The sequence below is a fragment of the Aplysia californica genome, unplaced genomic scaffold (assembly GCF_000002075.1).
Source record: "Aplysia californica isolate F4 #8 unplaced genomic scaffold, AplCal3.0 scaffold00075, whole genome shotgun sequence".
NCBI lineage: Eukaryota > Metazoa > Mollusca > Gastropoda > Aplysiida > Aplysiidae > Aplysia > Aplysia californica.
In genome coordinates this window covers 1,324,525-1,341,513 of record NW_004797345.1, presented here as the reverse complement: position 1 = coordinate 1,341,513, position 16,989 = coordinate 1,324,525, and the positions used below count along the sequence as shown (strand labels likewise).

At 38.3% G+C, this 16,989-nt stretch overlaps 1 protein-coding gene across 2 annotated transcripts; it reads left to right on the top strand.

Moving 5' to 3' along the window:
• The first annotated feature begins 1,071 nt into the window (after positions 1 to 1,071).
• On the top strand, positions 1,072 to 16,568 carry LOC101849599 (nuclear transcription factor Y subunit beta). Of its 2 annotated transcripts, none has more exons than XM_013080127.2 (9): positions 1,072 to 1,216; positions 6,042 to 6,132; positions 6,922 to 6,989; positions 7,356 to 7,421; positions 10,796 to 10,863; positions 11,367 to 11,496; positions 12,560 to 12,638; positions 14,326 to 14,408; positions 15,491 to 16,568. In XM_013080127.2, exons 2-9 carry the CDS (start codon positions 6,051 to 6,053, stop codon positions 15,653 to 15,655), a joined length of 741 nt encoding a protein of 246 aa, XP_012935581.1. In that variant the 5' UTR covers positions 1,072 to 1,216; positions 6,042 to 6,050; the 3' UTR covers positions 15,656 to 16,568. The 2 variants fall into 2 exon arrangements, with proteins under 2 accessions (XP_012935581.1, XP_005094164.1); XM_005094107.3 differs by having other exon boundaries at positions 1,092 to 1,216; positions 15,516 to 15,648.
• The last annotated feature ends 421 nt before the right edge of the window (positions 16,569 to 16,989 follow it).

The window sequence follows — 16,989 nt, the reverse complement described above, 5'->3', positions numbered from 1 at the left end:
GGGGGGGTTTGTTTGTTTGTTTGGTTGGTTGTTTTTTTTACACGTAGGCCTATATTAAGCCTATATTATAATTGTCATGTTTTCTTTAGGGTACATTCAACGATATAACCTTTTATTTTTATTTTCCGTCAAAACATTTAATGTGAGTATCTATCAATAATATACATGTAGGTCTCTTTTGAATCTGCGGCGTTGTCATTTGACATGATAGCCTATATATTTTTTTCCTCGCTGTTCACATTTCAGGGTCTATTAATAAGTTATTCCGAAGGGACAATCTGTTCAGCTGATTAAAATGCAACCTTTCCTTGTTTCATTTTCTTTCTGATAACTTGTACTTGTATATTTTTTATTTTAGATTTGGCAATCCGTTATTTTATTTTTTACCTCTTTTTTTTCTCATTTGTTATGTTTGAAAGGTTTTTCCACATTTCTGAGCATCTGTTTAAAATGAAAACACTCCATCTACTATCCAAATGCGCCATCCTTTTGATCCTATGCATATATTGAAGCATCCTTTTGCTCCCACTTACATTTTGTTTTTATTTTGAAATGAATGTATTCTTTAATTGAATTGCTTTTTTGTGCGTGTGCCGGGGGGGGGGTGGAGGGGGGGCTATAATGAAACTATTTAAATTATTGTCATTATTGTGTTTTCAGCCTTTTGTTGAAATCAGCTGCGTGCCATATGAAATTAGCGATATCAAAATACCACAACTGCAAATATTATTGAGTAGATCAATATCTACTAAGAAGAAATCACATTGATGACATTAAATTGTTAGCCTAGGCCTTTGTGGAAATTGACGACATACGATTATTTTAGTTTTAGACGCTCATATTTATTTACTTGTTATTCACCCTTTCCTGAGAATAACTCAAGAGTTCAGAACTCAGAACTAGGTCATACTGCTGTTCTATTATCTTTACACCTCCCGTGTAAAAAGAAGAATTTCCATTGTAATCCTTTTGCAGAATTGGGTTTCTGTCATCAAGCTGTTTTATTAACAATTACATAAATACTTTTAAGCGTGCAATACTATACAGATATCGTTACTAAATCTTTTTTGCTGTAAAAAATACTAAACAATTTCATGTAAATTCAGTATGTCAGTTTACTGAAAGAGCGAAGTTGATGACACACGGCTGAAGTTGCTGCATTTTCACTGGTTCCTGATTGACCAACCAATTTCCCCAAATCTACTCAATCACTGAGGTTTGTTGTTATTATCCACCCAGCCAATGAATTACACGTGCAAGCTCTTCAACTTGCTGTCAACAATAACGTTTACTTTTATCTTATATTTTATTCTTAGGACTCAAATAACTTTCTTGCCAAACCCAGTCCACGTCCTCAGTTGTCCGCCATTTTCGTTCCCTCTTTGACTCTGTACTCTTCAGCGACTCTGTTGAGCCAACTCAACTGTGTCAAACTGACCTTATGCCCATGCTTCGCGATGTCAAAAAGCTACAATAATGTGTCTTTCCGACTCAAGATCAGTCCCTTTTCACTTGAATCATGTTCTTATGCCTGTCAATCATAACTGTCTAGACAAGAAGTGTCACTCGGTACTCAGTAGAATTCTGCCCAGGCATGGATCCATCAGTGGGCTTGTTGTTGTACTTTGACGAGTGAGTGACCTAGTTTCATTGCGCTACTTTGTACAAAGCACAAATGTATGGAGTATGGTACCAAAGTTATCAAAGTATAGATCTGTCAAATACTCTCATAGAAAAGGAAGAGAATCTAGATCTAAAATTACTTAAATTATAGAGAACAAGCTATCTAGATCTAGAATCTAGATCTTTAAAAAATGGTGGAAGTTTTAGTAAATTCCATTCATTGGCAGTTTTTTGCCATTCATTCATTATAGAGGCCACCTCTATTCAGGCGAGTCTTTTGGCTATTCTCGCCCGGTGCGCGTTCACCGTCTAGATCTAGGCCAACCAATTTTGCGTTCACCCTAAACCACGTAATTCTACACTGTGATAACAGAAAAAATGTAGAATTCTGTGCCGTGAACAAACGTTCCATTATTAACCTACTAAAAGCGTACAATTTTGTCTGTGGGCAGTGGAGAGAAAGAGAGAGAGAGAGAGGAGTAGCGTGAGAACTTCCGGGCAAAACAAATGGTGAGAATAGCCACTTCCTATTATAAAAAAAGTCGAACCTGTGTAAGACGGAATCGCTAGGGAGACGGAAAAAAATTCCGTCTTAGGCATGGAAATTTAGAGGGAGATTTGGGGGGGGGGGGGCGTTCAAAGGGCCAGCCGGTGGGATCAAGGATCGCAGTCTGATCGGCAAGCAGAGGTCAAATCTTCACACCTCTCATAATTGCTATCCTGTCTGTAATGACATGCAGTCTTTTATCCAATTACCACCAGTGCTTGCCTTTCATTGGACCACTGTTTGACCTATTAAAAACAGAAACGTTAGAACATCTCCTTTGCTTCCACCCTTAGCCCCACCGATCGGTGTAACAAGCAATAAAAAAATGCCACCCCTCACTGCCATCGTGTAACAACGATTCGAGAAACTCTTTTCTTGGCTGACGGTACGATCAGTGCAGAAAGCATTGGTCAATCTAATTTCACACCTCTGGCTTCTGGTTACCCAGAAAAGTTTCCGTAGTGTTGTAGTGGCTCGCTACTCAAGTACTCTCTCGGGCTGTCGTGAGATTTCACACTCACACCACCCTGACCATCTGCATCGCTCAGGGCTCACATGATGGGGCAACATCTACCCCCAAATTGCACCCCCACTCTCTTTCCTCGCCCAGCGGCATGGCCATGGTGTTAAGTTTAGAGCCGGCGGAACCAAACTTGCGAGTTTTGTTTCAAATCAGGGCAAACCATTTTCTGTCTTAGACTATAGACAGGTGAAACCCTGGGAAGGAAACAGATTTTTCTTTCCGTTTCCGCGTTGGACAGGTTTCCGTTTTGTACAGGTAATTAGAGAGGGATATCAAGGGGGGAGCGGGGAGATTCCGTTAAGACAGGTTTCTGTTTTATACAGGTTTCCGTAAAGGCAGGTTCGACTGTATTACAGTGGAATCCTGTTATAACGAGAGGGAGGGGACCGGTGCGAAATGTCCGTTATATATATATAAATAGCAGGATTCTCGTTGTAAGGGATCCAGTAATAAATTCAAGGGAAATAATAATGTAGGCCTAATCTATGAGTCTGGTGTTCTATTTCTTTTCGTTATCTCCCCTGATGATAATTTTGTTCAACTCGACCTTAGGGTCTTATTTGATCAAAAATCGAATCAGGTTTCTTTCTCTCTAACGCTAGCTCGGCGTTAACGATCAGAAAGAAAGGACTCTAGGGGCTAACTCGCCCGCTGTGTTGTCCCCCACCCCACCGCTTCCTGTGGTGCGTTGCGTCTGCTTGCGCATGTCACACATTCACTCCATCCCATCACAGCACCGTGACCCCTCAATTCTCGCATCAGAGAAGTGAGAGGCATGGTAGGCCTAGGCCTAGATAATCTAGACTAGGCTGGCCAATAACGCGATGCGGCCAGCTTGTCTGTGCATGCCATTTATAGGCCTACCTCCTCACTCATTCACTCCAGCCTTCTTTGAAGGCACACGTGGGTTCTCCCATTCTTTGTTTTCCTAGATCACCAGCAAGTTTCTCAACTGGCGAGGTTTTACATTTTATGAATTGGCCTGCACTGTGCACAGCAGCAGCAATATATTCTGCTATAACCGACTTGCTTGTTGTCTGGTTGCGCTATATTTTATTTACAAAGATAAAGAAGGAAAAAAACAGGGTTTTTGAACAGTGTCTTTATAACAGACTTCTCGTTATAAGTGGACTCCACTTTATTAGTTATTAAAGATCTATCTAGATATCTATCCATATAACCCAACTGAACCCAGCCCTACCTAACAAGTGAGTGACAGTGTAATCAGCAGCTCACTCAACTGCCGAAATATAAGCATACAATGTGCTACTACTGACTATCTGTAGACCCATTCACATCTATTCGAAGCATGCCAGAGACTTTGATTTGAATTTGAGTTTTTTAAGGACCATAGATTTTCGTCTCAATTTTTCCAACCTGTCGTAAGATTAGATTCTAGATCTAGGCGATATATGTGTCACAACGTGGTGGAATCAGAGGTGTTCAAAGCGGCTCTTTAATTATTGGGCATATAAAGTTATTGTGGTATCATCTGAAAGCCTGTCCATTTGCCTCTCATTCAAAATCAAAGGTCTCGTGTTTGAATCCGGTTTGCGACAGAAAAATTCTCTTCTCTAAAATTGTTTCCTTTCACCTCCTTTCCTGCTCTCTCGCAATGTTCTGTCGTCTGCTTTCGTATCCTCTTTCTGCCCCTCCTCTGGGCTCCTGACTCTTTCTGCTGCCTTTCTACTGCTACTCCGTGACTCCTCCTTACTGCTGTCTTGCAGCCACACCCCTGATCTTCTGGTAGGAAAGATCTACACTTCTAGCCTTCTAGATCAAGGACGAAAAATCTCAGAGGTCCTGTGTGCAAGTTGCGCTCGATCAAGTTTCCTTGATAGTCTAAAATTGATAATAAGAGTAGGCTTTAAACAGTTTGCTGAAGTTTCTTGTCTGTAGTATAGCTTAAAAAACTAAGGGCTGAGTTACTAGTCAATAGAGTTACAGAGGCATAGTCAGCAAGTGAGTGGCAACTCTGGTCCTGGGCATCTGAAAGTCAAGTGTGAGGCAGGTCTCATTGGTGTTAAAGAAGGTCGGAAACAAATTATCATAGAGCTAAAAGGGTTGGATGGATGTGCTTTCACCGTTCCCTTGACATTATTTTAAAAATTATTCCACTGACATACAGTCAAACTCCGTTTATACCACCTACCTTGGGACGAGCATGAAGTCGGCTGCACAGCGGAGTTGGCCGAATAACTGAAAGCACTGATTGTCATCTTGACAAGTCTAGACTGGTATAGAGACTACAGAGACAAATTGTGACCTGTCTTGACTCATAGACGTGTCTATAAGCACGATTGCCATGCGAAGGGGAAAAGCGAGAAGCAACTAATTACATTATGTACAGTGGAACTCGGATTCAACAAGGTCGCCGGGCCTGACCAAAAACTAGTTGAATCCGAGTGTTCGTTATAGCAAACATGAGGTTTTGTGTAGATAATTACAGGCACCGAGCAAGTAATGTATAAAGAGAAGTCACAAGTAGTGCCTGAAATGCCTGCATATTATAAGCTGTGTAAAAAAAAGAATTCGTTCAATAAAATGCACACGCTTAGAGTGTCATTTCGATTGTTTACCCAAAAGTTGTGTTGCTGTGTAGAGCCTAGCACACGGCAACTTTTGATTCCATAGGCCAGCACAGTCAATACGTAGATCTACGTCAAGACTAGCTTATCAATGTACATGTTATAAAATGATCAGTTGCTGAGGGGAAAGAAGACTGTGACATGTTTGTATCTGCGACGTTCAACGCCCAGACAACTAGTGCTCCCCCACCCCCCACCCCCCCGACACTCACTCACAGCCACACGTGTGCAGGCCGCCCATCCGACCCCGACACACGCCACAGTCGACACGTGGGCGTGCCAACAACACATGTGTTTTTATGAAAAAAGGCCGTTGATTGGTCGCATGCAATTGGCTAAGTGATATGATTCACGATGCAGGTGCAATGGATGGTTTCCGGGAATAGATAAAGTTCGTTGTGGAAGAAGAATGAGCGAAGCCACGTCTGCGGGGGCTGTTCACCCTGGAAGCGACCTCGTTGAATCCGAGCTCGCTGATTTAAGTGCTTGTTGAATCCGGGTTATTTTTATTGATTTTAAAGAAGAAAAGAAAGGGGGAATCTAGATCTATCTCCTCTCGTTGAATCCAAGTTCCACTGTACTGCTCTAGGTGAACTTTTCATATATTCAACTTGGGTTTTTCTACCGCATCAGAAGTTAAGCTTAAGGCTATGTGTCAAGGACGCTGTACACTGATTTAGTGTTGAGTAAGATCCAGCGGGAACTTTGAATGGCGCTCTCAAAATCTTGAAAGTCTTTTTGACCTGTTTTTTTTTCCCAGTGAGTCATCATGAATGATTCGCACGACGGAAGTGACGATGGTCCCTTGGAATCAACGAGAATGTCTTATGCTGCCTATGATGTTGATGCTGGTAAATTGGTTTTATTTAGTTTTAATCACAACCGAGGGCCTACACTTTAAAGGGAGATTTATTCATGTCTGATGTCACAGTTTTTTGTTAGCTGGTGCTGGTGAGATTTTTTTGGGCCTGCCACCATTCTAATGATTACCATTGTTTTTTTTGGTTTTTTAATTCTTCATGACTTCATGATGGCCCTATTAATTTAATTCATTTCAATTCAGTCTCTTTTTGCCATTATGAAAACATATTTAGCTAATTTGCTTGTGCTTTAATAGTTTCGAATGACATGACTTACACTTTCTGTCAGTAATGTGAGATGGCTTTCTTTGTGTTAACATTCAGTAAATAATGTTTTTAAAAAGCACTTTGTCTTTGACACCTTTTTCAGATGGTAAGTCCTCATTTATACCGTCAGTTTTTCGCTTTCATTTTAGCATGGAACTAACTAACAACTAAGATAAAAGCGTTTCTTTAAAAAATGTTTTACTGTTAATTGCAATTTTCATCTCCATTAAAGCTAATGGAAGAACCAATGCAATAATATTCGAACTCGTTCTAGATTTCTTTTTTTTTATTGTCCATTTAATGTATCAAAGAAGTGACACTTATGTGATCTGGGAATTTGTGTTGCTGAACTGCTCTCTGTCCATTCCTCCCGTTATGTACTTAACAAGTGAGTTTTTCCTTGTGTGTCTACTAACACATTTGTCCTCCACTAAATGAAAATAGATTTTCCATTCTTTCTTTTTTTGAAAATAAAACCCTATTTAAAATGTGTTGTCTTGTTTGCTTTCACAGAAAATGCAGGTTTAGGTTCTCCTGAAACTGAAGATGACAAAGGTGCTGATGAGCCACTGAAGGAGCAGGTGAGGCATGGCTACATTTAGTAATGTATTGATCTTGGTCACCTCTTTTAGAGTGTGAAAATGGTCGAGGAAAAAAACTTCCATTCTTAGGTAATTGTCTTAGAAATTAAGTCCTTTGATGCTAATGTTTCAACTGTGGTCTGGGAATGGACAAGATCTCACCTTATATTACACAATTGGTTTTCCTTCATTTAGTTTTACTGAAGGTAGATGAAAATAGGAAAGCCACCCGTACACTTGTGAAACCTTTTTGATTCTTCCAGTTAAAGTACCAGAAGAGATTTACTAATTTAGAATTTTGATGTGCGTTGAGTTTCCCTTGCAATATAATGTCTTAACTTTTGCTAAATTTTCTTTTCTTGTCAGGATCGTTTCTTGCCAATTGCCAATGTAGCGCGAATCATGAAGAAAGCTGTTCCTCAAAATGGAAAGGTTTGTTGCTAAAGTAACTTATGATTTGTATCTGTTTAGCCATGTTGTATGATGTTCCTCATATTGTGCTAATGAATGACTCGACCCTTTTTATTGTGCAAGACCGACGTTCTTACATGTTAAGTTGACATAGGGATGTGACTAATAATGGAATATGTAGGTTTTATCTTTAGCAGGCCTACCAATTGTCCTGAATTCCCACGGACTGTGACACTGCCCTGGATTCAGCAGTCAGAAACTTCAGAGCCTCATCATAAACACACTACACCAATACTAGTCCCACTTTATGTAATTTTGTTAATTGTTACATATTCTGATGTTATAAAGGTTGGTGTCCCTGTTTGGGTTTTGAAAATGTTGGCAAGCTTGTAATAGTAACAGTAAACGGGGAAAAGGAGAATAGTTTACAAGAGTTCTCCGACATTTGCTTATCCCTTGTGAAACCTGTCTTATTATGGTACTGATCTTTGTTTTTACTGGCTATTTTAGTTCTCAGACTGTTCTTGTACCCCCCCCCCCCCCCCCCCCCCCCCCCAAAAAAAAAATTATTATTATTATTACTTCTAAACATTACTAAAGTTCTTTTTTTTTAATCCTTCAAGTTCAGGAGCACTTCTGTTGTGTGAATGTTTTCTACTATATTTTACTTGGTCTAGAATGTTATTAGTGCTGAGGACTGAATTTTTAAAAGTGAAAATTAATTTTCCATTTAGAGTACACAATTGTCTCAGCGTTTACAGTTTTAATAGTATTGCTCAACTCAAGCTGAGTCCTAAAACAGTGGTATATAAACTAGTTTCGGCTGGTAGCTTGTGGCTCGTATCGAACCAAAAATATTTATTTTGAGTCTCCTGTTTTGAGACCAGTCAAAAGAACTCACAACTGGGTCATTATTTCAAAATGTTTTGATAAAAAAAATTGTATCTGATTCAGTTGTTTTGGGAAAAGCAGAACTTTCATTTCCAGGGTTTCTCATATCTTAAAAAAATGTAATTAATATCTCAAAAATGAACTGAGAAATAGTTTTGTAGTTTGTTGTAGTGAGAGTTTTGTTTTTCCATGTTTGTAAAATTCTATTTAATGAATATATATATATCACCAAGACCAAGTTGAAATCGTAGAAGTGTACCATTGTCTGTGTCAGTGTTTAAAGTGTTACAAGTGTTACCAATTATAATATTTATAACAAAAATGAGGATGATAGCAAATGATTTGAAAAGGGGAACTTGTGACTGCCCAGTGTTTCATTATGAATGAGTGACAAGCCAAACTTTGTTTGATGTATTCACCGAAACATAGTATATGAGCAATTGCCAAAACGTGAGACTCTCTTGAGACTCAGTGGTGCAAAAAAAATGTTCTTACCAATTTGACTCCCTTTTCTGTCAGTCACAGATTGACATTTAGAGCTCCTATTCCTAGAGTATCAGAGCAAGGAGATGTAAGGTTTTGGAGATATGGGTCTATTGGTTTTGCAACCACTGTATTTCTTGTGTGTAACAGTGATGACAAAAACAGATAAGCAGCAAGGCAAATTATGGACTTTAAATTCCCTTTGTTTAGTAAACAAAGACTTTGTACACTATGAACTCCATTCATAATGGTAATATAAATGACAAGCTTTGTAACAATGACGCAGTGCTCAGAACATGTCATCATTGTTGTGTACAAGAAAGGAAATACATAGGACATTATCATTGACAACACATCACAATAATGAAAGGCTGTACAAATACAGTTATCAAGGCCTCAGTACCAGAAAAACACATGTGTAAGACAATTTTTAAACTAATATGAGGCAAAAGCACAAAGTCAATGGAGCTGACTTGTACATGACAGTGATGACAAACATGACTTGTATGTAACAATGATGACACAATGTACAGGAAAAGACAAAGTCATGCCTCCAGAGAGAAATGCGCACTTTAAGAATTAAAAAAAAACAGGAGAGGTTTCTTTTGCTTTGAAACAGATATCAGGTCATATCAAAGACAGTGGACGATCACAATTATGTTTCTAATTATGACAAACAGTACTCGTACATAACAGTGATGACAAAACATACTGGGAAAAGGTAAAATCATGCCCACAAAGAACAAATTTGCACCAAGAGATACACAGATCAATAAAGGTGTATTTTGCTTCTAAATGAATCTTGCATGTATGAAATATATGTTGAAAACTTATTGATATTAGCAATGATGACACAATGTATTGGAAAAAGGCATATCATACCAAGAACAAATGTGTATTTTTGAGTGAGACAGATAAACAAGGACATGTTTGTTTATTTGTTTGAGTAAAAAGAGCACACATGATTTAAAAATGTTTGCTCTTAGGACAATGTAATTTCTAGTACGTCAGTCTTGTACGACTGCATGACGACACCCCATACGTCATCACTAAGCACAAAAGCTAAATCTATAACAGAAATGACCCATCTCTCGAAGTTTGTTCACACATCCCACTCTTGTTCCAGGAATCCATTGTAAACACCGCAATTTCACTAAAACAGTCAATAGGGTAGCCTAAAAACAGTCCAGTACGTCACATTCAACGTAAGATTCTTGTGCGTCACCGGACGCTGACGGCAATGACTACTTTCGTTTTTCTCTTTTCCCCATTGCCTCCGCTGTTCTGGGGAAGCGGGTAAGGGGAAGTCACTCAAGAAAATAATTATATCCGGGCACCGTTGATGATCCGTTCAAAACAAAAGTAGGCTAAAATTCGGACTTCCGGTACGTCGCAAAGTGACGCCAATCACAGCGAATGTTAAACAGCCGACCGAAATCGTAGATCTAGGAACTCGATGTTCTTTTCACGCATCGCGGCTTTTGAAGTATTGAATAAACGACGAAAAGCAAAAAGATTTAACCAGCTACGGTGATTCTACTGAAAAATAATGGAGTTTTCTGAAACACCTAGTCCGTGACGACACGACTGACGCACAAGTGATCCGAATTGTTCGTTTATTTGCAAACAAATAAACCGATTTCTTGAGCAAATTACATTTCTCGATGACAAATAGCATAGGATCAAAGCATGTAAAACACCCAAAAATACTAAATTTTGGACATTCTAGGAAGTTTGCATTGGTGTGCTCAAAATGACACTCCAGGAATCACTAAAAAAAACGAACATTTTTGGCAAAAGATTTACAAACTCAAGATTGTAAAGCTGACATGGGGTCTGAAACTGCTAATGCAGGTTCTACATCCTATATTTGACATGTGTATAAGTTTTGGAGGAATAAATACTAATGCATCACATTTTATGCACACTAATGTGAGATGTGTATGTTTTCCAACACGTTTTGGCAATGGCTCATATATTCAAATATGTTTAATGATTTTCTCTGTATCTGCATCTTCCAGATTGCCAAAGATGCGAAGGAGTGTGTACAGGAGTGTGTGTCAGAGTTTATCAGCTTCATCACTAGCGAGTATCCTTTTCACTGGATGTGTGCTGATAGTTTATGTTCTTTTTTTCTTTTTGTTTTGAAGATAGGAATAGATAAAGAAGGGGAAAAAACAGGGTTTTAGAATAGTGTCTTTATAACAGACTTCTCGTTGTTTCAGGACTCGTTATTAGTGGATTCCACTGTAATGTGTTGTCTGTAGTTCGAGATTATCAGATAGTTTTTAATGTTGATGAGTAAGAACTATAAACGAAGATAACATAACAGAGTAGCAATAAGCGGGATAAAAGACTGTGAGAAGACTCTGAAGGACGATGACGTTGTTTTAACATTGTCTGTTTCCAGTAAAATCCCCTTCCTTTTCTCCTTTTCTTTGTTACTACCCCCAATACGAAAAAGCAAATTTCTAGTGTTCATGTTACTTCAGGATCTAATGCACGTATGTGTTTTGGATTACATGACAGTGTGTGTATGGTGTGCTGTTTCCAAACCTGCTGTGGTACTGTTTTCTTTGACCAAACTCTTAGAGCCAGCGAGCGTTGCCATCAAGAAAAGAGAAAAACTATCAACGGAGAAGACATTCTTTTTGCAATGTCTACACTTGGCTTTGACAACTACGTGGAGCCTCTGAAACTCTATTTGCAAAAATATCGTGAGGTTGGTATTGTTCTCTATGCGGTAATACATTTGACAATATATTTTTTTTTAAATTTTTTTCACGTTTTATGTTTTAGTTGATAGTCTTTGAATTACTGTTCACAAACTGTTGGTTGTCTTGTTACTGGATAAGATTCATAATGTTTTCCTATAAGAGTTACCATAACCTGGTACCTACTTGTCTCACAATGAGTTTAAGGAAAAATAATCTGAAAATGTTTAATTTGTGGGTGGTTGGCGGGTGCTCTGGTGTGGTTTGCTTCTTCTTTCCTATCAAACATGTATCGTCTTTATCTCGCCCCCTTTTTTTTTGTGTTTGTTACTCTCTTGTAACACTTCTAATTTTCGGCAACCCCCCCGAGGCAGTGCCACTGACTGTAGTGTCTTAAGGCCATTTCCAAAGGGGGGACATTTCTCGTTTAAGCACAGTAGAATTGTAAATGGGCTGATTCATGTCACGCTCATAACTGTGCCTGATCTACAACAGGGAACTGCTGCTTTTTCTTTCCTAATCCTTACTTGTCATTTTCTTCTACTTCTTTTCTATGTTTGTCACACTTATGACCTGCTATTTCTGGGATGCCTTGATAGTTGAAGCAGACCTTGTGCTGTTGAAGCTAGAGAGGTGAACAGAGTAAGTCTGATTCCCTGTAAAGACTTTTCTGTTGACAATCACCCCTTGGCGCTCATATGACCTTATGCAGTTGTGAGCGCCGTAAAACCCTCTACTATAATAATAATAACATTTTCGGCTCTTATATGACCGTTTAGTGTTGCAAGTGCCATAAAACTCTTACTAAAACTAAAGGTTTAATTTTGCAATCAGCTTTCATAGCTTTTTTGTGTTTTGTTGGGGGGTTTTTGTTTGTTTATTTTTCCGTCTCATTAGGTTCATGGAGAAAATGTTTTGTTTTATTTTAGCTTCGTGGAAAAATGTTGTATTGTAAATTAGAGTAAATGGTTGAAGGTTTTGTTGTATTATGTTACATATGTTTTTGTGTTATTGTAACTGTTTACCGATTCGCGCAATTTTTTAACTCAATTTTTACAATCTCTTTTTAAGTGTTCTAAAGGTGAGAAAGGAATCACAGGCTTGTCTGCTGGAGATGGAAGTGAACAGGAGCTCTCAGATGACATGCTAGGTGAGATAATATTGTTATTGGTTGTGGCCTTACATTAATTCTTACCAAATTTGTTTTATACCTCTCCTGCATGAGTGTATCTGAATGTGGATTTTGTGGCAAGGCATGGTCCTGCTGTAATATAAAACTGTAGCTATTACGCTCCAGATGACGCAAAGTTTTTCATGACTGTAGGAAAGTAGCTTCTTGCAATACACTTTATAGGATGGTAGAGGACAGAAAAGCGTTGTCCAGAAAAAGTGTTAAAAGTTTATTCTGATGTGGACATAGCTTGAATATTTAAAAAATTAACATTTTGATGAGGTGGAATATATGCATATGCTCTTCTTTACTTTATTCCTTTTTGAGATCTTAATGCAGTCTTCTACTCTTGATATGAAAGCTAATGATATTTTTTTGCCTCTGAGTCACTGTTTATTTAATTCCATTTGAGGCATCAGGTGCAAGAAATATTAGTTTACAGGAGGAAAAAAATATGTTTGCTGCCATCTCTTTGCATCATTTATTGATTGTAATCTATACATATTCCATTTGTGAAAATTCGTCACTTTGGCCGCCTAAAACTTTGGAACCACTTAAATTTGGAATTTGACAAAATTAATGTTGGTTCAGAATCATTTAAAAGGTGCACAGTTCTATTGAGGAGCCTGAAGTCACTAGTTTAATTTTCAGTTTTTCATTCGTTTCGTTTAGATTTTAACTTGGGAAAGTCTGTCTTCTAAAACGCCATTGTAAACAAGTGAGATTTCAGTTCTACAGCTGTGCGCACTATTCCACACCTTTGAAATTCTGGAGTGTACAGCCTCGAAAGCGGAATAGAGAATCAATCAATACATCACTAATTTTTTGCATCTCTCGGGATTTATTGCTCCATTCCATTAGAGTGTAAATATAGTAGGCCAATGACTTTCAGTTAATGTTAATGCACCAATCATTCCTTTCATCGAAAGGGTCCCCAGCTAGTTTGTTACATAATTTTGACTTTCTTTTATTACTAGGCTACACATATGATGTTGCACCTCTTGCAAATGTGTGGAGTGATTAGACAAGGCAATATTTTTAAAGAAAAGTCTTAGACTTAACTTCTTTGTTTGTAGGTTGTGAGAACATTTCCTCTAGGGTCCATAAAAAGTTTGTAAGGAAAAGCCTACTGTTTTGAAATCCAATGCCATTTAAATGTTAACTATGACAGTGTTCAACATACATAGGTTCTTGTACAGAATCAATGAGTTCTTAGTGGTTTCAAGTAAATCTTTAAAAATGTTTCTTTACAACAATGCAATTCCACAGGCCTCATGTCTTTATGTCCTGAATCACTTCTTTATTTAGTCCACAAACTGTTGGCAGCCATGACAGCTGAATATTCACTTAATTAATGACCAAACTCTGACTCACTGAAGTCACTTGTGGACCAACAGCCTCGGCTGATGTGGATTAACTAATTTTACTCCGCCAACAAACCATATATGTACTCTACCACATGGGACTGTCAGTTACCCTGTGCTGTGGATTATGTCCTCCTGAAGGTGTACCATCTCCTGAAGGTGTACCATAATGGGGTCGGCTGAAGGTGTACCATAATGGGGTCAGGAGAGGTCAGGTGAGTGAACAGAGATATCTATTGAAATATGTTCATTTGTTGATTTTTAAAATATGTTTTTAAAAGGTTATCCCTCTGTATTTTTAGTGCAATCCTTGGCGAATGGCTCAATGCTTGCAGAACAGAATGGACAAAGTGTCATTTATACTACAGCTTACCCCGCTGGACAGGTGAGTCTCTTCTTCTATGTGAACTTCAAATTGTCCGCTTTCTTTGTGGGCCACACTCACCCACCCACGCACACATACACTCACACAAATATGTGTCACGACGTGGTGGAATCAGACACTCGTCAAATTTTGGGCATGTGGAGTTTTGGTATCACCTGAAAGCTGATTTTTCTGCCTTGCTTTCAATGAAATAAATATCCTTCTATCTTGAATAGAACTGGTGATATTTGCGATTGAAGGTAGTGAGGTCGCTTAGTTTCAGTGGTGAAATTAGTGAGAAAATGGCCGCCAAAGTTTATTTACTCTAATAGCTAAAGAGTCTTTGAAAACAGAAAAATGCTATATTTTCATTTAATAAATGTTTCTAAGTAAAATTCACATTGAAATGTGTTTTATATGGACATAAAAGAGTTTGAGCCCAAAAATGAAAATTCGATGAAAATGTCCAAACTTTCGGAAAATTGCCTGTTTCTCCAATTTCTGTATTTTGACGAACGCCTGATTTCAGCACTCTGCCTCATATACATATATATTATATATATGGAAATTTGAAATCTGATTTTAGTGTGATATAAATTGTGCCGAATGGGAAAAAAGAATTGTGATCATATTTCATTTTTTGTCCCATGTTTAAGCAGCTGAGTGTGTTATGTTGAGAAAGATAGAGAAAAAAGAGATAGAGGAGAGGTAAAGTAAGAAATAATGAAGTTATGAAAAGGGTGCTGTTGGATGCATCTTTTTAAATTGTCATTCCGTTGTTTTATTTTGGATCATTTTACTTTTTGTAGACTTATTTTGACTCAAAGCATCCTCAGAAGGGAAATATACAGCCGATCTGTTTTCTGTGACGAGTTCAATTTAAAGTAAGCCTCTGTTTACTTTTCTGTTGCAATTTCCAGGAAAATGCAATAAAAGGATTAAATAAAAATGTTTAAGGTAATGAAATACATTGACTAACATTTTTTTTTAAGTCACTGAATGATCCTTCTGCAAATCAGCTGTAATCTAGCATGCCTTGAGTCAATAATCTCTATTTTTCTAAATATTAAGATATGCTATACTGTGTTTTCCCCATCTCTAAGGATTTTGATCTCTCTGTTTTGGCAGATTCCTCAACAACTCAATTATTGATGCCCATCAAAAGCATTCATGATGAAACAGCAGGGATAGGAAGCACCGTGGTGGTGAGAATGCCAGCAGATAGTTCTGAGAACAGCAGTGAAGAAGCTCTCATTTTCAATCTATAAAGTTGGAACATTTCATGAGACTGATAAAACCATTAGTGATGAGAAAATTTGTATACTTTGACTGTTGACTTGTCACTACAGTGATAACACAGGTTTTAGAATGTACGATACGATGATTTTATTGCATATGATCTGGCCAACAGCCTATGAATATGAGAATGTTAATGACTATGGAATGGTTCACGGGGAGACGGTTAATGTACATTGATTAAATTAATAAGATGGTATTGTTGATGATAAAATTTTCAGTTTACTTTGATGGACTTCTTCTTTGTGTTCCCCTGCAAGATCTCGGGGATAGTCGACTACTGGTTCTTCAACCTGCAGTGCAACTGATTTTTACGTATGTGACTGTTTTTCCTACTTATCAGGGCCCCTTGCCTTCAGGTTGCCACTTTCCAATTTCAAAGGTTCTCTATATTTTTTATAGGGACTAGAATATTTTTAGTTTTGGTAGGAATTTATTTTTGAAATTTTGCGCAGGTGACAGCCAAAGCCTACTCTTATTGATTTTAGGACCACTAAGGGATCTTTAACATGCACAACTTGCACATGGGACCTCCAAGAATTTTCATCCTTATCAGAGAACGCTAGATGTTCAATCTTACCTTCTCTGAGATCAGGGATGTAGCTAAAAGACAGCAGTAAGAAGGAGCCAGGAGTAGCAGTGGAAAGAGTTAAGAAGGATGGGACCATTAGGGTTAGTTTTGTGCAAAGATGAGACCTTTACCGTCTTCTGACAGAACTGTTTAATGGGAGACCTCTGCTTCTGCTCATGTCTCAAGACATGGTTTCATTTTTAACTTTCTGGGCTGTGACACTGGCCCTTAGCTGTTCTTGCAATGCAAAGATATGGCTATCCCCTGCTGTTTTCTGATATGTGGGTTGAAAGTGTACATATTTGAAATAATGATGGGAATAACATGGGTCTCAATATTCCGCTATTTAGCGGATTTCCGCTACCGCCATTTCCTCCGCTAAACTCCGTTACCGCGATAGCGGGCCGATCACAAAGAGAGTTGCTGGGAGCAGAGTGGCTGCCAGGCCTCGGGAATTTGCAAAAAATCGCCGAGACGCGAGAAAGTACATAAAAGATCTCGAATATTATTTGAAAACCAAATCCGATAACGTCTTTAAGTTCATTTTTGCCGGTCGCGATTGTGATATTAATTCGTCTTTTCCCGGTCTGAGAGTACGTTTCACGCGAACAGGCAGCTATGGCGGCAAGCGGAATTGTATGTGACACCGAGGCTCGACCGGAAAATCAAGATCTCAGAAATTTGTCAGTAAAAGTCTGATAACGTAACATTTGTAACATGCAGGTTCTGCATTAC